At 35.0% G+C, this 21,457-nt stretch overlaps 3 protein-coding genes across 3 annotated transcripts; 1 reads left to right on the top strand and 2 right to left on the bottom strand.

The window, feature by feature from the left end:
- Nucleotides 1–6,866: 6,866 nt before the first annotated feature.
- LOC110814821 (uncharacterized) lies at nucleotides 6,867–9,359 on the bottom strand. The gene is made up of 6 exons (XM_022042401.2): nucleotides 9,204–9,359; nucleotides 8,913–9,116; nucleotides 8,085–8,405; nucleotides 7,510–7,671; nucleotides 7,207–7,290; nucleotides 6,867–7,081 (listed from the first exon to the last, which is right to left on the bottom strand). The coding sequence occupies exons 1-6, from the start codon at nucleotides 9,231–9,233 to the stop codon at nucleotides 6,974–6,976; spliced, it is 909 nt and encodes a 302-aa protein (XP_021898093.2). The 5' UTR covers nucleotides 9,234–9,359; the 3' UTR covers nucleotides 6,867–6,973.
- An 8,862-nt stretch (nucleotides 9,360–18,221) lies between these two features.
- LOC110814705 (FAD/NAD(P)-binding oxidoreductase family protein) lies at nucleotides 18,222–19,849 on the top strand. Its single transcript, XM_022042260.2, has one exon. It carries the CDS (start codon nucleotides 18,339–18,341, stop codon nucleotides 19,725–19,727), a length of 1,389 nt encoding a protein of 462 aa, XP_021897952.2. The 5' UTR covers nucleotides 18,222–18,338; the 3' UTR covers nucleotides 19,728–19,849.
- Nucleotides 19,850–20,139: 290 nt separating this feature from the next.
- Nucleotides 20,140–21,271, bottom strand: LOC110814706 (Galactosyltransferase family protein). Its single transcript, XM_022042261.2, has one exon. The coding sequence runs from the start codon at nucleotides 21,192–21,194 to the stop codon at nucleotides 20,178–20,180; it is 1,017 nt and encodes a 338-aa protein (XP_021897953.2). The 5' UTR covers nucleotides 21,195–21,271; the 3' UTR covers nucleotides 20,140–20,177.
- Nucleotides 21,272–21,457: the final 186 nt, after the last annotated feature.

Below are 21,457 nucleotides of genomic sequence, written 5' to 3'. Positions count from 1 at the left end.
AATTTTCTCAAACATGATATAATTTTGTCATTATCAATCTCACCAATTACTATACATTAATACTTTAGTTCTTACATTAATACTTTAGTTCTTACATTAATACTTTAGTTCTTAATATTTTAAAGAATGTGAATTTAACCTTTAATAAGTTATAACAATCATTTTATATTATTGTTAAAATTTATCGAAGTTGCTAAGTGTATGCCATATTATTAAAAATTAGTTAAATTACTATTTTCCTATCTAATTTTACTTTAGAAATGGGGGCATAAGCTTAGCCGAAAGAAAATATTTAAATGGAAGTGAAAAAGTAGAATAGATGTTGTTTACTGTATCTACCCGCTGCTCATTTTAGTGTTAAGTGATTGCTATTACTTCATATTTCTCACATTTTTTATTCCACATATCTAATCCAACCATAGACCACCATAAATTTATTAATATATGACAGGTTGGAGAGTGAATTAATTACATGTGATTAGTCTGACCTACTATGTTAAATTAATATAACTACTCTAGTTCTAATTTCAGACTTCACGAAAATGATACGCACTAAACAAATAAAAGCCTTGGGTGAGATTTTGTGTCCTTACATGCAAAAAAACTAATAAGGACATCATATGTCCTTAACTGAAAAACTACATATCACGAGCTATTCATCTAGTATGAACATCAGGAATACACTTACTGCTAATAACAATAATCTTTGAGTCAGTGAATGTGACAAGTAACTAACCATCCATCATCACCATCAAAGACAGTTTATGAGAAACATAACATTGCATATTATAAACCCTATAAATAATAGTCATTGAATAATTCATTTTAACATATCCTTCAAGGAAATGGATGCAATAAGTAACTCCCAACACTTTGATTCAAAATAAATAAATAATAGAAATTCACAATTTCAAAGACACTATTTTATACCTCTGTGTTCACTAAACCAATACAATACATAGCCAAAAACTAAAATTATACACCTAATAAATGAAGCACCTCTGAGAGAGTAGCCTCCCCTATCTTCTTCAGCGGCATAAAAAATAACGTTGAAGTCACCAATTACTGCCCACGGAATTTGCTGTCCTCTGGATAAAACTTTCAGAATTTGCCATGAATCTTTTCGTCTGAGTCTATGCGGATGACCATAGAAACATATTATCATGCATATACTGCTAGTCCCATAATCAATTTCGTATCAAAATGGTGTCGAGAAAAAGACTGTACCGTTAGATTACAAGAATGTGTCCACATGATTGCCAAACCTCCCCCTCTCCCCATTCTATCCACCCTAAACACATTTGTGAACCCAACTCTGCAACTGATACTTTCCAATTTATTCTTATCAACTAATGTTTCATAAAGAAAAATCACTTCCGACTTGAATTTATGGATGAGCTCACGAAGAGTTATAACTGCAAGGGGGTTGCCAAGTCCCTGGCAATTCCAAAGCTTCATGGCTCCCGGCGAGCCTGATTACCAGGTCTCGCTGATCCTTCGGTTGGATGTTCGGGTAACTTGTGAATCGTCGCATCCCGAACTGACAGTGAAGAGGAAATATCATCTGACTTAGAGTTTATTCGCAGACATTTTTTCCCATCATCATGAACTAAGCAAATATCTTCCTTCTGGGTTGCCCCGTTTATTTCCCTTGTTGGGCCCATATCCCCTGTAGTTGGGCTCACTGCAATGATGTCTCGGTCCATGTAGTCGGGCCCCAGAGGTCCCCCGATTGGAGGGTTCATTAACTCAGGCTCCGAGACCACCAGGTTACTAACAGTCATTTTAAAATTCAAACTTCTTTCCTTTAGCGCCCCAAATCCCGTCATGTTTGTCGCTATATTCGAGTAACCATCAACTATCACATCACGTAACCATCAACTTACCTACGGTAGATTCCGGTGAGGAACAACCCGAAGTGAGTCATCTCATTTTGCCCTTAGTGCCACCACGGGATGTTGTAAAAGTAATTTGCAGAAACTTTCTGAGTGACACAGTCGGCCGCATAGTTAACAAAACACCGTCAACCTCTCATATCGGAATAAAGCATACGTTGTTGTGCCATTACAAAGGTGTAGTTTCTTCCGCCGATATAACGATTTCGTCACATCAACAGCTACTCGGATTCTCAGGATACCCTAAGAGTTTATGGTGGCGTGACAAGTATCATACTCTAGAAAGCCACCCAGGAAATTGCCAAACTATTTTGCCATCTGTTCCGAGACACAACCTGCCGGCAAAAAGTGAACCTGGACCAAAAAATGACATATATTGATAAGAACCGTCATCGGATCCTCATCCTCCTAGATTCCATGAGTAACTAAATGGTTATTAAGAGTCCAAGGGCCCCTGTTGATAATCCTTTGAATATCCACCTCATGAAAAAATCGAAAAAAGAAGACGACGCACTCCCAAATTTGTGATGTTAACACCACCAAGAGGTCTCCAGACATCCACCAGTGTATTGCGCATAAGATCAAATTTGACCATTGCCTCTGTCAAAAAACACCTTACTAAGTAGAAATCATAGTGCCTTTATTCAGCCTGAATGACTTCGGAGAGGTTCCTATTAAAAATTAATTTGTAAATTAGAATATAATTAATTAGTTTGTTAGTAGTTAAACTTCATAAATTAGAATCTCTATAAATCCTTTGGTTTGGTAGAAGTTGTGAGTCATAAATTAGATTTATTATGTTTGTTGGCGGTTATAATTAATTCTAGTAGTTGTAATAGTATCTATAAATAGGCATGCACTTGGATTTTTTTTTATAAGAACCACAATAGAAAATCTTGAGTCTTCTCATTAGTCTCTCTAACATCTTCCTCCTATCTCCAACAAAGTGGTATCAGACCTTGATTTCTTGTTAAAATTCTAGAGATAGCTAGCAATAATCTATTTTCTTTCCAATTTTTTCGTCCTACAAAAGAAAACTATGAGAGTTGGTGTCTTTATATGAAAGTCATACTTGGCTCACAAGATGTGTGGGATATTGTAGAAATATGCTTTATTCCACCCAAAGATGAACGATCCTTAACTCAAAATGAGAAGGATGCTTTTGTAAGAACAAAGAAGAAGGATCAACAAGCTTAGATGAATCTATGTTTCTGAACGTGGCCGATGCTACCGACGCAAAGCAAGCTTAGGAGATTTTGAAGAATTCCCTCTAAGGAGTTGATAAGGTGAAGAAGGTACTACGACTCCAAACTTTATGATGCGAGTTTAAAGTTTTACAAATGAAGGATGTTGAATCCATTTCAAATTTTTACACAAGGGTAAAGTCTATAGTAAGTCAAATGAGGAGATTTGGTGAGATGATGGAAGATGTTCGTGTGGTGCAAAAAATCCTTCGATTGTTGCCACCAAAATTCGACTATGTGGTTTATGCCATTAAAAAACCAAAGGATCTAGATATTTTGAAATTTAAACAATTATAAAGATCTCTATAAACTCATGAAGAAAAAATAAATAAATAAAAGACAAGAAGAGTCTTTAGAACAAGTTCTTAAATCAAAGGCATCTTTGAATGATGGTGGAAAGCAAAAAAGACGAGGAAGAGGTAGAGGTCGTGGTCGTGGTCAAGTATTTAAAAAAAATGAAACTCAAGATGACGTTGATAATAAAGATAAAAGTCAACCATCAAATAGAGGTCGTGGAAGAGGAAGAGGAAGAGGAAGAGGTAACTATAGAAATTCTAACAAATCAAATACTGAATATTATAAATGTCATAAATATGTGCATTATGCTTGAGAATGTCGTAACATTTTAAACGAGAAGGAGGAACAAGCCAATTTTGTCAATGATAAACAAGATGAGGAAGAAACAACTTTGTTGCTAACATGCAAATAGGGAGATACTTATACACATAATTCATGGTACTTGGATAATGGAGCAAGCAATCACATGTGCGGTAATAAAGAAAATTTGTGAAGCTTTATGAGAAGATTAACGGTAATGTTTTTTTGTGGAGACTCTTCAAAAGTTCAAATTCAAGGGAAAAGTACAATTCTAATCTCTTCAAAAAATAGTGGGCATGTACTTATTACTAATGTTTACTATGTGCCAAAATTAATAAGTAATATTTTGAGTTTGGACCAACTTCTTAAAAATGGATATGAAATTCACATGAAAGATTATTGTCTTTAGCTTATTGATCAAAGTGTTAATTTTTATTGTTAAGATACACATGTAAAAGAATAAAATGTTTATCTTGAATCTCAAAACTATTGAAGCAAGATGTTTTAAGGCTAGTGTGAAAGATGAAGCATGATGTTGGCATATGAGATTTGGCCATTTGAACTTTGGCGCACTCAAGGCAATGGGCGAAGAAAAAATGGTGAAATGGATGTCATTAATCAACCATCATAATCAATTATGTGAAACACGTCTACTTGGAAAGCATTCAAGAAGGAGTTTTCCAAAAGAAACTACTACAAGAACAACCAAGCTACTACAACTTATGCATGCTGATGTGTGTGGGCTAATCAATCCACTCTCATTTGGTAAAAATAAATACTTTCTATTATTATTGATGATTTTAATAGGAAGACTTGGGTATATTTTTTAAAGCAAAAATTAGATCCTTTTGTTGCTTTTAAAAATTTCAAAACTCTTGTTGAAAAAAATTGACGTTGTGGAATAAATTCTTTGAGAATAGATAGAGGAGATGAATTTACTTCCAAAGAATTTTATGATTTTTGTGAATCTGATGGAATTCGTTACCCTTTAATATTTTGAGTTTGAACCAATGAATTTTGATGAAACCATAAAAATGTAAGATGGAGAAAAGCCATGGAGGAAGATATCAAATCCATAGATAATAACAACACATGAGAGTTTTCCACTCTTCCTAAGGGACATAAAGCTATTGGTGTTAAATGGGTCTATAAAGCCAAAAAAGATTCTCAAAGAAATGTGAAAAGGTACAAGACAAGACTTGTGGCTAAAGGATACAAGAAAAAACATGCGATTGATTAAGATGAGATTTTTGCACCAGTTGTTCGCATGGAGACTATTCGCTTGCTCTTAGCTATTTCAGCTCAAATGAAGTGGAAAATTTTTCAACTTGATGTAAAATCAACATTTCTCAATGGCTATCTTAATGAAGAGGTTTATGTAGAACAACAATTGGGTTTCATAGTTGAAGGGTATGAAGATAAAGTGTTGAAATTGAAGAAAGCTTTATATGGGCTAAAGTAAGCGCCAAGAGCATGGAATAGCCATATAAACAAGTATTTTGAAGATAATGGATTTGTTCGTTGCCTTCATGAATATACTCTTTATGTGAAGTATCATCCTAATGGTGATATTCTATTTGTGTGTCTATATGTGGATGATCTCATCTTCACGAGCAACAATCCAAGTTTGTTTGAAGAATTCAAGAACAAAATGTTACTTGAATTTAAAATGACTGATATTGGGCTCATGTCTTATTATTTGGGTCTTGAGGTGAAACAAATGGAAAATGATATTTTTATTTCTCAAAAAGTCTATGCAAGAAATGTCTTAGAAGAATTCAAAATGCTTAATTGCAATCCTATTAACACACCTGTAGAATGTGGAGTCAAGTTATCAAAGTTTTATAATAGGAAAAAAGTAGATCCCACTCTCTTTAAAAATCTTAAGGGAAGTTTGAGATAGATGACATTTACAAGGCCTAATATTCTTTTTATAGTTGGACTAATAAGTCGTTTTATGGAAGCTCCTACCACCTCTCACATGAATGTTGCTGAAAGAGTTCTACGTTATCTTAAATGTACTATTGATTTTGGGTTATTTTATTCATCTTCTAATGATATCAAACTTGTGGGATTTTGTGATAGTGATTTCGCTGGAGATATTGATAATAGAAAAAGTGCAACTAGTTTCGTATTCTTTATGGGTGATTGTGCAATTACATGGAGTTCTAAGAAGCAAATCATTGTTACACTATCAACTTGTGAGTCTGAATATGTGGCAGCAATCTCTTGTGCTTATAATGTCATATGACTTAGAAGATTATTGAAAGAACTTCATTTAACACTGGACAAACATACTAAAACTTTTATTGACAATAAGTCTGCATAAGCATTAGCCAAGAACCCTGTATTCCATGAACGAAGCAAACACATAGATAAAAGAGTGTCTATATATCTTTTGGTTTGGTAGAAGTTGTGAGTCATAAATTAAATTTATTATGTCTGTTGGTATGTAATAGTACATATAAATAAGTATGTACTTGAATTTTTTTTTGCAAGAACCACAATAGAAAATCTTGAGTCTTCTCATTAGTCTCTCTAATCTCTTCCTCCTATCTCCAACAGTCCCGATGACCCTCTTTTACGTCCATTATGGATAGCGACGCCATACCCCCCCCCCCCCCCCACTGTGTCCATTGATAAGAAGATACGTTTGAATCAAGAGTTAGAGTATAAATCGTGCCAAAAAGACAGATTATGTTCGGTCTAATTTTTTTTATAAACATATATGTTAAGATTTAATAGATAAAAAATAATAAAGATTATATGTTATCTTATCTTACTCAGTATTTGAAAACTTATATTTTAAAGGATATTAATTTACTCGACATATATTAAATAACAAACACTCTTCATCTTGTCGTAAAGTAAATGGTATTGAATTTTTTATTCTTATAAATTCTATTTGATTTAGTCATACTTTTTACATAGATTATTATTATTATTATTCTCTGTATAATAATAATTTTATATTATTCTCTCTTTTATTTTTTATTTAACAAAGATAAAAGAATTTTAATAATAAAATATTTTATCTGAATGAAGTAAAATATTTTTTTTTAATTTCATTTTCATTCTTGTAAATTCTTTCCTTTATTGCAAACAAAACAATTATTTATATTGAGTCAAATGAAAAATAAAATATTTCTAAATATTTTTAAGACAATAAAAATTCAAATATAACATTAACACAATAATTATATGTTTAGTGGATGAGAATTTTAATTATTGAAAAATCTAAACAAGAATACGACCTTCCATTATAACAACAGCTTTTCCCCGAAGAAGGACCCTTTGGCTGTCAGTATTTAAGTGAATGTTTAGTACACCGCTTCTTGATGAGGCCTATGCAATATCGCCAGTACAAGGATGATTAAGCATTTTTTTATTATTACTATATTTATAAATATATATACATATCACTATAAAAATAATATTTGCGTGAATAAACGACAAGTTTAAAAACATACCGCATATGCTAAGAAATCAAATTTCTTCAGCTTCTGACTCCAATATGGTGTCAAAGAACAATGAGCACTTCCACAAACAGGATCCTGAATATAATAGATAAGTATATGAAAATCCAGTAATATTCACAATCTTTAATGATTATTTTCAAGTTTTCTAATAATTCTTACAACTTCAACTCTAACTCGGTATATGTAAAATTCTAATTTAAATTATAAATTAGATACAAGTCATTACAATTTTTTATACTTGGCAATGTAAAAATAATATATTCTAATAATTTTTACATCAAATTTTAGCATTACCTCTTTGATACCATATTTCGGAAAAAAGAATCGACTGCAAAAATCAAATTCAGAGTCTTGAGGAGCTTCAGCTGAGACAATTATTCCCCTCCCAGGACACTTCATTATTTCATCGAAGTTTGGTTCCAACTCAATAACAGACTTCCATGAAGGAAGTACAACCTACAGATGTACATATTATTTTTAAATTTTAACATCTAGTGATAATTAGAATGAGAAATATATATATAAGTCATTATAAATACAAAATTTATTATATAAGATTAACATCTCTTACTTTTTTCTATAAGATTAATAAATATTAAATTTTATCACGTACTATTAAAAATTTTTTAGAGTAAAATAATATAGTATAAATTTTAAATATTTTTTAATAATATAGAATAAATTTTGATACTTTAATCATTTTTCACACACAGGGTATCGCAAATAAGATCAAACTATGAGATATAAACATAACTTATTCTGATACTTTATATATAGGATAATAACTTGTAACCAAAATTTTCAAAAGCTTCAATGACTTTGTTAACAGTTGAACAATGATTAACAAAAACATATTATGTCAAACTTACCAATATAGTGCCCAACTTAGTTGTCTTCTTAATCTCGACTATGGAATTAGAAGCCACATTCAAGGCTCTAGCAATAGTTGAAACTTCACTAGAGATGAATTCAGTCGTTGGGAATATAGGAAAATCCAATTCAATTAAAAACGACAGCTTCTTGGCTTCACCATTCTGAGCTTGGGAGAAATTGATTGCTTTCCCATCTTGAACCTTTTTCGCTGTTAGAATTCCAGATAGAGTCTCAAATTCAATTGTGCTGGAATGGACCAAACCACCAGAGAAAAGAAAATGTGCAGATGCCAAGGTTGCATGCCCACAGATATCAACCTGTAAAAATATTTTTACATATATTTTTGTAAAGCTCATTTAAGTACTTAAATATTTATTATAATATAATATTTTAAAAAAATATATATTTATATTTTTAATTTATAACTTTTTATAACAAAAAAAAATGTATCAACTATTTAACTAAAAAATTTACTATTATTTAAAAATATATAATTTAAATATAAACAAAATTAAGATAAAACTTTAAATAAATTACCTGATTATTAATTCCAAATTTCATCGAAATGAAATAACACAAATTTGTCAAAAGAAATTTTTTTAGTACAATTTAAATACAAAAATTAAATTTCTGATAAACTAAACCCATCTATTCCAGGTTTAATCAAACAACACAAGACAAGATCGCCGACAGACCAGAATAGGAAACTGGATCCCATGCTCTATGAAATTTCATGTTCATATATAGTCTATTTTTCAGTAACAAAAATGAGATCAACTGTATATTCATAAAAAGTTTCATTAACGAATTAACCTAGTAACAACCTCGGTGATAGGGGTGAACCATCTGAGACGGAACCTGGGATTTGAAGTGTCGGTGGATGAGTCAGCGGTTCGAGTTAGGTAACAGGTCATAGAGACATTGAACTCGGCAGCCAAGGATTGTAGCCACTCGTCGTCTTTATCTTCCTCTAACAAGCAAACCGCAGCAGGGTTCCCCTTGAAAGGTGAGTCGGTGAACGCGTCCACCTGGTCATGATTCAGGATCAAATCAACACCAACTTCGTTATAGCATATATACACATATATAACCGTTTATAGGATGAAGTTACTTACCACACAGTATTTGACATGTTTTCTATCCATTTTATGGAGGGAGAGAGGAGGGTTTGTAGGGATGAAGAAGGAGATAGATGGATGGATGGATGGACGGACTGAGAGAGGAAATAAGAAAAAATGGCCGACAGCATATCTTGGAAACTGCAGGTGTAATTAATTATTGTTATTTTTTAGCAGACTTTGACTTCAAAAGCAATTAAGATTATTATACTAAAATGGTAGATGCAGTAAGCAGCATCTCTTCTACTTTTTCACTTCCCCCATGCTAAGCGATGAGCTCCTCTTGACTCCATGTTTTTCCGCAACTTTTTTTAGTCCTTTGTTCTTCGCTTTCCTTATATTTATTTTATTTTATTATTACTTAATTATATTTTTTTTATAAAATAATTTGTATTAAAATTTTAATATACAGAACGATTATAATATTTTTTATTGCATTTATACTCCACAATTCAAGTTTTCTCTTTAATTTAATAAAATAAAACCATAAAATAAAATAAATTCCACAAAAAATGAAGATGAAGATGATTATAAAAATCGGAGCAAGAAATAAAAATTTTATAAGAAATAGAATCTATACTCATCTTTACCTACCTCTTTTTATGTAATAACTGAGAAAGAGAGAGATATACTTGTGTGTGTGTGTGTATATATAAAGAAACAAATAAATGAATATAATAAAGGAGAGAGGAAATAGTAAAATGGAGAGTGTAGATTACATTAGGGGAAAAGAATCGAACGGTTAGGATGCATGCAGATGGGGAGAGGGGATAGACGGCCAGGATGCGTGGTAGGTGGAGTATAAAAAGGAAAGGAAAAGAAGAAAAAAAAAAGGAAAAAGGGAAAATGAAAGAAAAACAGAGAAAAGAAAAAGGGAGAACGGGAAAGGGAAGAAGGACGCTGGTGATGGAAGATTCGAGAGAGAGAGAGGGAAGTCGGAGAGTGAAGGAACGAGAAAAGCGAGGGGGAGAAGGAGCAAGGCAACGGTGCGAGCTATAGAAGTGCGAAAAAATAGAGACCGGAGATATAGTGAATTAAATATTGAATATAGGATGACGAAATATGAATATGTTTCTATAAATATTGAAGGAAGATATAAACAGTAAAGGAAATAAAAATTAGGAAGTAGTGATTGATGAAATCAGAAAACAGAGGGAGATCGTGAGTGGTGGAACAGTCGGTTGATGTTGTGAGTGAAGAGAGATGGAGGAAGCTGCGGGGGAAAAGACCGATAGGTAGGGAGAGGTGTCGTCGGGACAGAGTGATGAACTAGAACAGGAAGTAGAGGAAATGAGAAATGGGAGAGTGAAGGCAAGGTTTCGGTTACAGTGAGAGGAAGGAGATAAAAGGAAGTAGAGGAAGTGAGAAATGAGAGATGGAAGATAAGGTGTCAGTTACGGTTAAAGGATTGGGGACGGTGGGTGAATAGGTATAAGAGAATCCGTGGGAGGAGAGGCGATGTACTGTGAGAGGTTGATGATGATAGAAAGAAGGGTGCAGGAAGCCGAGGGACACAAAGAGAAGAGTAGAGAGGGACAGAGAGTGGAACGGTTGGGATGAGTGACAATGATAGGTGAAATGCAGGGTGAGGTGAGTGGAAGGAAAAAAGGGGAATGGGATGAAAGTTAGGGAGCAGTGAGCATGTGCATGTAGGGGTTGTGTGTGTGAGTATTTGGTGTGGATATGTGTTTGTGTAGGTGCGTTTGGTGTGTATGTGTGTTTATGTAGGGGTGTTTTGTGTGTATGTGTGTTTGTGTGTTTGTGTGGGTGTGTATTGGTGTCTATTATTTAAATATGCTTATAGATTGGAGAATTGCATGGTAAGGTTGATTGTTGAGTAATAACTGAAGTTGGAATGACAGGCGTGTGGGTAAAGTATGTATGTAAGTGGGGCATATGGATTAGGGACGGGGTGTAATGACAGTAGCTGTAACGGCCCCGGAATTTTAAAATGAAATATGTGTATTAAAAAGGTCAAATGCGGAAGCGTAATAAAAATTTTGATTAACATCCCTTACACTAAAACCAAAAACGTGCTCAAAGTATAAAAGAACAAACTAACTAAAAGAGAAACTCGAAAATAAAAGCTATAAATATAACTACGGAGTCTTCAGGCGTCCCCTTCGCCGTTTTCCTGCGGAACGGGCTCGGGAACAATGTCTTCCTGATCTGAAATGATTAAATAAGGAATGAGCTACACCAGCCCAGTAAAGACATCACACTATCTCACCGTCACGGAGGTAAAGGTGGGTAGAAAATACAAAAAGACCAATGGAGCATAATTTACAACAAATTCTTTTATCAATAATAAAATCCTTTACTATCCACTTACCTCGGTGAAGTTCATAAAATAACATACGAAAGTAATAACATTATCATCATCATGAAATCATATGAACTGTATAATATAATACTTATCACGCCTTTTGCATTTCAATCATTACACAACATATTTTTCCTCATTTACTAGCCTACTAGTATCCATGGGGATCCATAGGGGTCCCGCTACCTGCGAACCCTTAACACTTGTAATCAGATTCCAGGGCCGTTCCCATACCCCGTCCGGTATGGGCGCCAAAACTATAAACCTCAATACCCCATCCGGTATGAGGGTGAAACGGGCCGTCCCCATACCCCGTCCGGTATGGGCGCCAAAACACATAAGGTCTCCATACCCCGTTCGGTATGAGAGACCACAATCCTGGTAGGGTTCCCTACGGACCCGGTCCGCCCACCATCTCCCAGGATATCTAATCAGGCTGACCACGTTATACAATTATCAATTTACATAACCTTTTATTCCCCTTTTTCCTCAGTCAGCATCATCAAATCACACACAAACAAGCAAACCAGTAATTTATGCCAAACAAGACAACATACAACATCGGTTTCTCAGTCATTCAACCCATATAATCAATAAAAACAGTGATATATGCACACGAAACTATGAAATGAAAACATCAGACCTCATACTGCATTTAAAACTTTAAAATAGGCCAAACAACAGCTGACCGACAAACACACCAGACTCGGGCTCCATTAGCGACCTTAAACAATTTCACACATCTATTGATTCATGAAATACTGTTTTATCATTTATTGAACTTTAATACCGTGATAGGAAATAGGGTGAGGGGTCCTTACCTGTTTTCGGGACCCGAAATAGGCTTTTCCGAGCGCCTGCGGGTTATTCCTAAATTTTCTGAATTTTTTCCGGGGAACTGAAACGCACTACTGGTACCTGCACGTGTCCCAAAAAATCTCAAATTAGACCCAGGGCCCCTTTCAACCAATATCACAATTCCGGCACGGCAGCTCCGCCGTGCTCCGGCGCAAGCGGCGGCGATTCGCCTCGGGTTGGCCGTTTTCAGCTGTTTCCGGCCGAATTCAGCCACACTTGCATCGGCCCTGACGATAAAACAACCCTAGGGCCCTCGGGGGGCCCAAAAATTACGAAAAATCGAAGCTTACCGGCGGCAGTGCTCTCGGGTGCGGCGGCTCTCCGACGAGGTTTGTGTTTTGGTGATTTGGCTCCGATCAACCTGTAGAGAAAAGAATGGTGATCACGGTGATATAAAAATTGTATCAAACGGAGGCCGGGAAGGGCCTCATCGGAGGCAAAAACCGAGGAGGGGCGCGGTAGTGCCGCTGGGTTTCAGCCATGTTTTCCAGCCGTTTGGCCGGGAGTTTGGCTCCGATTCGGCCACAGGAGAACTCAGCATTGAAAAACGAGTCGGGGGTATGAAATTTACCTCGATCGGCGGTCGAAAAACTCCCCGGTGCGGCGGCGGGTGGCGGCGACCGGCTCCTCCGGCGTCTGGTTCGTCTTCTCCGGCGATGGCTGGAGGCTAGGGTTTTTGTGGTCAGGTGTGGGGGGTTTATTTATACCATTTGCCTTTTAATCACAGCCGTCCATCTTGATTTAATCTGGGCCGTTCGATCGCGATTTAATTTGTATTAAATCTGGACCGTCCATCGCGATTAAATCTGGGCCGTCCGTACTTGATTGAATCTGGGTCGTCCGTGCTCGTGCATCTGGGCCGTCCATGCGCACGTTTGATCTGGGACGTCCGTGCGCGGGCGGACGCATTTGAGCCGTCCGATCGCGCGCACGCGGATCGCCCACGTGGCCCGTTCCCAGGTCGGCGTGGCCTTGCCACGCGGCAGGTCCTGGTTAGCCAGGGCTGCTGACTGAGCCGCTAACGTGGCTGCTGACGGGGCACAACTTTTTTAAATTACGTTTTGACCCCCGATTTTCGATTTTCTTTTCAAAAATACCCCCAGAATCCAAATTTTCACCCCTTTTTTCCAAAATCAATTTCAATTAAATCCAAATAATATTTTTACCCAATTTTATCATTATTATCATTTTTATTTTTAATAAATTAAATTAAAATAAACTAAATAAAATTAATTAAAAATTAATAATAATAATAATAATAATAATAATAATGATAAAATTAATGGGTGTTACAGTAGCGTTGGTTATGGAGGGAGGGACGCCGATACTGGTTGTCGTCACTTAGAAATGGTAAGTCGATCAATAATAGTGGTGATGCCTGCGAGTTGTCAGATTGGTGTCGAGTGGTCGCCGATGTTGGTGACGAAAGAAAACAGTAATGTTGCGCGAGTGGGTAGCAAATTAGGGGTAGAGCCGATACTAGTGACAGATGGGGGTTACAGTGTGGGTGAGTGGTCAGGTCAGGGCCGAGGGAAGGGTATCAGGGGGTGACCACACCTAGACGTGATAGTACAATAGAGGTAGATGAGTAGTATTGGGGTTGGGGGTAGGAAGAAAGCATGACCAAGGTAACAAGAAATGAAACATAAAAGAATAGGTTTGTGATTGGATTTTTATACTATATTTGAGATTTAAATTTACTATAATGAATTATATGAACTCATTCTCTATTACTTAGAGATGAAGTAGGACTGGAGACGGGATCGGAGTTGCAGGTTTCCGAACCTAGCATATAGAGGAGATGGAGCAGGGTTTACTACTAGTAGACCAAGATAGTTACATGTTTGGTAGGAGTGTAAACCATATGTAAAAAAACAAGGGTTTATGTAATTCGTAAACTTCTATATTGATGTGTTTGCAGTTGAGAATTTCTATAAGAAACTGAGTAATTAGTTGCAATACTTTCTTTTATGTGTGTGATTGATTTAAAATGAGATACGAGTGTTCTGTATACTAATCTATTTAAGACAATGCCACCGAAAAAAAAAAACGGGGCGTTACATTTTTATCCATAATCATGGACAATTGCTTGAAGACATTTTTAGACTGAATTCATTAAATTTTTACTTTAATTCTTAGTAGTTTAAATAATATGAATTTAACCTTCAACAAATTATAATAATCATTTTATATTGTTGTTAAAATTAATCAAAATTAGTACGTGTATGCTAAATTATTAAAAATTAGTTAAATTACTATTTTAGTCATTGAATTATTCACTATATACAATTGGGTTTCAAAATTTTTTTTTACTATTATTTTATATTTACAATGTTATTTCAATTAATTATTTGTTATATAAGGAAAAGATTTTAATAGAGAATTAGGAAAAATATTTCTTTTCTTTTTCATATTTTTCACCTGTAAAGTTTTAAAAATATAATGATTAAAATTAACTTTAATACATTTAAAAATAATTGTTTCATTTAAGAAATGCATGTGATAATAATAAACATATTTTATAAAAAAACCTTGAATAAATTTTTTCTTTAGAAATCTTATTTAATGTTAAATATATAATTCATTTCTAAAAATTTATAAAATTTTATAGGTTTATAACACCTTATTAAGAAAAAACAAAAATCATAGTTGTTGTTTTTAAGTATTTTTTTAATATATAATTAGGAAAGTGGATGTTTAATATGAAATTATGTTGTTGTTTTTTAATGTTTAATTTATGTTAAATTTGTAATTTGAGTGATTTAACATGTATTGTATTTTTAATATTCTTATAGTTATGCGATTATGCATTTTTAAAAAATATATATATAAATTGAGTACGTATTAATAAGAAAATAATTGAAATAATTAAGTTAATTGAATATATTAAGTATTTAATTATTTAAAAATTATAAAAACTTAAAATTTTTCTCAATAAAATTTATTTATTTATTTTATTTATATAATAAAAATGATAATAATAAATATTATATAATAAATAATTTTTTATATTTTTTTAATTTATAATTATAAATAAAAAAATTCTAGTTTTAAATTAATTTTTTATATTAACTATAAGAAATTTAATTTTTTATTTTTTATAAAAAATTTATTTGTTTAATATTTTAAGAAAAACATTTATTAAAAATTACAGTTTAAATAATTTTATAAATTAAATAACTGAATTATAAGTTAAATAAGTCCTTTTTTATTAATATTAAATACAATAAGACACTGATAAATTAATAATTTAACCGAATATACAATCATATCATCATATCAATCAAAATAAAATAACTATCATTCTCATATATTAATACACAATCTTCTCAAATATAATATAATTTTATCATTATCAATCTCTGCAATTACTATATATTAATACTTTAGTTCTTAATATTTTAAAGAATGTGAATTTAACCTTCAATAAGTTATAATAATTATTTTATATTATTATTAAAATTAATCGAAGTTGCTAAGTGTATGACATATTATTAAAAATTAATTAAATTACTATTTTTCTATCTAATTTTACTTTCGAAATGGGAGCATAAGGTTAGCCGAAAGAAAATATTTAGATAGAAGTGAAAAAGTAGAATAGATGTTGTTTAATGCATCTACCCACCGCTCATTCTAGTGTTAAGTGATTGATATTACTTCATATTTCTAACATTTTTTACTCCACATATATAATCTAGCCATAAACTACAATAAATTTATTAGTATATGACAGGTTCGAGAGTGAATTAATTACATGTGATTAGTCTGACCTACTATGTTAAATTAATATAACTACTCTAATTCTAACTGTAGATTCCATGAAGATGATGAGCACTAGACAAATAAAAGCCTTGGGTGAGATTTTGTGTCCTTACATGCAAAAAAATTAATAAGGACATCATATGTTCTTAACTGAAAAACTATATATCACGAGCTATTCATCTAGTATGAACATCAGGAATACACTTACTGCTAATAACAATAATCTTTGAGTCAGTGAATGTGACAAGTATCTAACCATCCATCATCACCATCAAAGACAGTTTATGAGAAACATAACATTGCATATTACAAACCCTATAAATAATAGTCATTGAATAATTCATTTTAACATATCTTTCAAGGAAATGGATGCAATAAGCAACTCCCAGCACTTTGATTCAAAATAAATAAATAATAAAAATTCACAATTTTAAAGACACTATTTTATACCTCTGTGTTCACTAGACCAATACATTACCTAGCCAAAAACTAAAATTATAAAACTAGGAAATGAAGTACTAAATGATCAATCCAGAACAAAATTTCAAAAATAAACAAGATTATCATTATACCTAAAATACAACAAGATTAAATTTGGTTTTTAAGGCAAAAATAAACTATTGAGCATTATAATTTATCATTTGAGTATTTTAATTATTAGTTGGTATTATATAATTAGAATTCTATTAAAATAATAATCTTATGTAATTAGCATTTTAGTAAATTAATTATTTTTTAATTAGTAGTTTAAGGATTCTATAAATATAGTGTTATAACTTAAAGGGTGAGAAATAAAATTATTATTTTTCTCCAAATTCTATATGATATCAAAGCAGAATAAGAGTATTTTAAGGTTTTACTTTTAGGATATTAATAAAAGAAAAAAAGGAAGTCGAGGAGAAAGAGAGTCAGACCAAGGGGAAGAGAGGAAAGATCAGAGGAAGGGAGAAGGTAGCCAGATCCTTCCTACACCGCGTGCAGAGCCGCGCAAAGGGCGACCCAGTTTCTTTCTCCACCGCGCGCAGAGCCGTGCGACCTAGTTCTTCTTCCACCAGGCACAGAGACGCAAAGACACTTTCAGTTTTCTTATTCTTCAGCCGCGCACAGAGACGCGAGACTCAGTTCCCTCTTCAGCCGCGCCTAGAGCCACATAGGGCACCGATGTTTCATTCTTCTTCAGCCACACGCAGAGCCACGCGATAACCCCTGATTTCTTCTTCCTTCATGCGCAGAGATGCGCGATCTACCTCACTTCGATTATACAAAGCCTCTGGTCGCGACCTACTGGTCTTCTACCAGGCACAAGTTTTCCCCTTCGTCGCATGCAGAGCCATGTGCAGGGAGTTTTTCTGGCCAACTGCATTGAATCGGTCTGAGCTGTTGAGGTGAATTGATTTCACCCCGAGCCGAGCTAAGCTGTTTTTTTAGCCGAGCCTTTTTTTAGTCGAGACATTTTTCGAGCCAAGTCACATATCTAATTTCAATACTTTCTATTCTTTTTAACTATTTTGATGCAAATTACGAGGTCTGTTTTTATTATTGAGTATTTTTTTTATTATCTTTAGCACCTTAAAATAACATGAGCAAAAAATATGATGATTTTTTATTCAGATAACTCCTCATTGCGAATTAGTCCCATAAAACTTGATGGAACTAATTATCTTATTTGGTCAAAATTTTGTTTATTGTTAATCAAGGTTAGAGAATTGTAAGGATACATTACAAGTGATATGAAGAAATCAAAAGTAGGTGATTTGAAATATAACATATAGGACTCTGAAATTTTTTTAGTAATGTCTTGAAATTAATTTCATGCAACTACATATTGCGCGAACATATTTGATATTCAATACTATAACAAAAATATAGAAGCAACATTTTTTATATATTCATAAGTGAGTAATAAGTTTTTTACCTACGAAATAAAATTCATAGCACATAAGAAGAGATCTCATCATACAAACACACTCTAAATAGTATTAATAATTTAATCATCTGACAGAGACATCTCATCAACTGAGGAAAAATGGGAAAATGAAGATTTTTTTTTTTTTTTTCTAGGAACTGCAAAATCAAGATAATTGAAAGTAAAGAGATTCCGGATTTGTGTGAACAAGAATGGACATACCAAGTACAGGACTCCATGAAAATATCTTCGTACTCGAATCTTATCCCCGTGATATTCCCAAATGCTTCTCACACTTTCTCTTCCTCACTACACCCTACGCCCTCCAACTTTCAGATTCCGTACACAATCATCTGCTCAAAATTCCCCACACCTGCACGACAAATCTCGAGCCATCGTCGTCGGCGCCGGCCTCGCCGGTCTAGCCGCCGCCACCCACCTTGCTGCCCGAGGCGTCCCCTTTCTCCTCCTCGAAGCCTCTGATGCCGTCGGCGGCCGCGTACGCAGCGACGTCGTCGATGGCTTCATCTTGGACCGTGGCTTCCAAATCTTCATCACTGCCTACCCAGAAGCAAGAAAGCTACTCGACTACGATGCATTGCGTCTTCAGAAATTCTACTCCGGTGCCAGAGTCTACTACGACGGCCGCTTCCACACAGTGGCTGATCCTTTGCGCCATTTTGCGGACTCGCTTATCTCGCTTACGAACCCCATTGGGTCTGTTTTAGATAAATTGCTCATTGGATTAACGAGGATTCGAGTTTTAGGTAAGTCGGACGAGGAAATCCTGGGTGCTAACGAGGTCTCGATTATCAATCTCCTAAGAAATACTGGATTCTCCGATTCCATTGTTGAGCGATTTTTCAGACCATTTTTCGGCGGGATTTTCTTCGATAGGGAACTCGAGACGACCTCCAGATTGTTCGATTTTATCTTCAAGTGTCTCGCTCTCGGCGATAATACTCTTCCGGCCAACGGAATCGGAGAGATCCCCAATCAGATGGCAGCTAAATTGCCGCCGGATTCCATCTTGCTGAACACCAAGGTCGTCTCCATTCATCCCGACGATTCAAATTCTCAGATCCTGAAACTAGAAAACGGGCAAGTCTTGAGAGCGGATCTCGGCGTAATAATAGCGGTTGAAGAACCAGAAGCTCGAAAGCTCCTGAAAGGCAGCAAAACTCTCGCCCAGAAAATGCCCGTGCGAAGCACAGTCTGCTTGTACTTCTCAGCCAGCCGAGACCAAATCCCGGTGCAGGACCCGGTTCTCTTTCTAAACGGGTCGGGTCAGGGTATGGTGAACAACATGTTTTTCTCTACTAATGTGGCGCCGTCATATGCGCCTCCGGGAAAGGCTTTGGTATCAGTGTCTCTGGTCGGACTTTGGGAGGAGAAGTCGGAGGAGGAGCTAACGGCGGAGGTGGTGAGGGAGCTGTCGGGTTGGTTTGGGGGGGCGGCGGTGGAATCGTGGGCCCACTTGAGAACTTACAGGATTGGGTTCGCACAGCCGAACCAGCGTCCCCCAACCGGTTTAATAGAAAAGCCGGAAATTAGACCGGGTTTATTTCTCTGTGGTGACTATGTGACTTGTGCCACTTTCGACGGAGCTTTGGTTTCCGGCAGGAAAGCTGCGGAAGCATTGCTTAGAGTGAGAGACGGAGCAGTCAAATAAACATATTTTTGTAAAAAAAAAAAAAATTAATTGTTTTTTTGCATTAAATAGTATTATTTTGAATTTTTCTTCAGAAACTGAAATTATTCACACGAACAATATCTAATTCCCTGTTCCTAACACATTCAAGAATTGTTTAGTCGTCAACTTTTCCAAAATCCAACTACTGAACTTCAGTAACTCTTAATACTCATTCATGATGTTAAATAAATCAACATATTATATAATATTATATCATAATATTATACTTCTTCAATATGTACACGATTAAGCCTGTTAATAATTATATAAAATTTTCATTTACATATATACAAGCGTTTGTTTATTTCGACAACAACAAAAAAATGCAAGAGTGTTTGTTTACATAACTTATATTAAATACATAGTAAAGGAAAGAAAAGAAAAGAAAAGAAGAGAAGAAGAAAAAAATTGTTTTATTAAATAAAATAGCTATAATGATCGAGGTATATGATACAACTTAGATGGTTTAAGATTACTAGTAACATTGAAGTACTGCAACGTCCGGATCCACTTCTCCTGGTTCTTCAACAAATGAACCGCAACCGTGTCAGGCCAAAGCTCGTGGGTGCACCGAGTCGGCGGCTCAGGGTAATTATACATGGACCACTTAGCATTGTACCTGTTCTTCCCTCGTCGTCCTTCCCGAATCCACTCCCCAAAAACCTTGTCCTCCGGCCCTTCGAGATGCTTCTTCGGAATCTCCGACTCCTTAATCCATTCAACTATATCCCACGAAACCAGGTAACCCATCCCCGACATGTAATGAACAAAAGGGTCCATGCTCGGACATGGAATCACGTACCCATAGTACAGATCTTCTCTTGGCAATGGCTTCAGCGACTCCACCAGATTGTCTAGCCGGAAATAAGCGTCGTCGTCAGCTTTCATCACGTAATGGTACGGCGGGTAAGGCCCGGTTCCGTCAGTGGGGTTCATCATCTCCGGCAAGCTCGAGAAGTAAGTATAAGTCTTACCCTTATTCATGTTCTCTTTACAGTTCATGATTATAATATCGTCGTACCGCATGATCTCGAGAGCGACTAGCACTGTTTGATCTTCTTTCGTTAAGTTGCAGAAGACGAACTTGACGTCGATTTTTGCACCCTTCGGAGATTGCGTACCGTAGATGAGTCGGAGAAAGTGCCGGCGTTGGTACTGGTCGGGAAGTGTTAAGATTCCGATGAGAATTCTAATATCTTCATCTGAATTTTTATCTGCAGAGACAACCGACGAGAGGGTATGATTGGCGTGGAGAGCGCATCTACCGAGCTTCAACAGGCCGTCGAAACGAAGTTCGTTGATGGAAGCTAAAACGCAGAGGAAGAAGATGAAGAAGAGAGAGAAGATGACGAAACGTTTGCCGTGATCTTGTCTGGTAGGTTTCATATTGAGGAATTGGAAGACGACCATGGAGATTTTTTCTTTAATGGTGGAAATGTGCGCCATTAGAGAGTATATGGAGAACGTGAGGGTAGAGCTTTTCTTACATGAAACGCACTAGTCGTCAATGTCGTGTAGTTTAGACCACCTTTTTATTACTTTTCATTGTTTTAAGGAATAATTAAAATTTTATGGAGAAAAATTAAAAAAAAAGGGCATGAAAGTTTTGAAATCCCCACCTCCTTCTTCTTCTTCTTCTTCTTTTTATATTATATAATTTTTATTTATGGTGGAATTAAACCTAATGGGGGTCAATAAATTGGTTGCAT

The sequence above is a fragment of the Carica papaya genome, chromosome 3 (genome assembly GCF_054855325.1).
Source record: "Carica papaya isolate Zhongbai chromosome 3, ASM5485532v1, whole genome shotgun sequence".
Taxonomy (NCBI): domain Eukaryota; kingdom Viridiplantae; phylum Streptophyta; class Magnoliopsida; order Brassicales; family Caricaceae; genus Carica; species Carica papaya.
The sequence above is the reverse complement of the archived record's forward strand: the minus strand, read 5'-3'. Positions and strand labels throughout refer to the sequence as shown.

What these genes read in the sequence shown, in the direction of transcription:
- LOC110814821 (XM_022042401.2), bottom strand. Translation starts at nt 9,233, where the DNA reads ATGGATAGAAAACATGTCAAATACTGTGTG. An exon ending in GGTTCACCCCTATCACCGAG is followed by an intron (nt 8,406 to 8,912) that starts GTTGTTACTAGG and finishes ATATTTTTACAG; the next exon opens with GTTGATATCTGTGGGCATGC. An exon ending in TTGATTTCTTAGCATATGCG is followed by an intron (nt 7,082 to 7,206) that starts GTATGTTTTTAA and finishes GATATTGCATAG; the next exon opens with GCCTCATCAAGAAGCGGTGT.
- LOC110814705 (XM_022042260.2), top strand. Translation starts at nt 18,339, where the DNA reads ATGCTTCTCACACTTTCTCTTCCTCACTACACCCTACGCCCTCCAACT.
- LOC110814706 (XM_022042261.2), bottom strand. Translation starts at nt 21,194, where the DNA reads ATGGCGCACATTTCCACCATTAAAGAAAAAATCTCCATGGTCGTCTTC.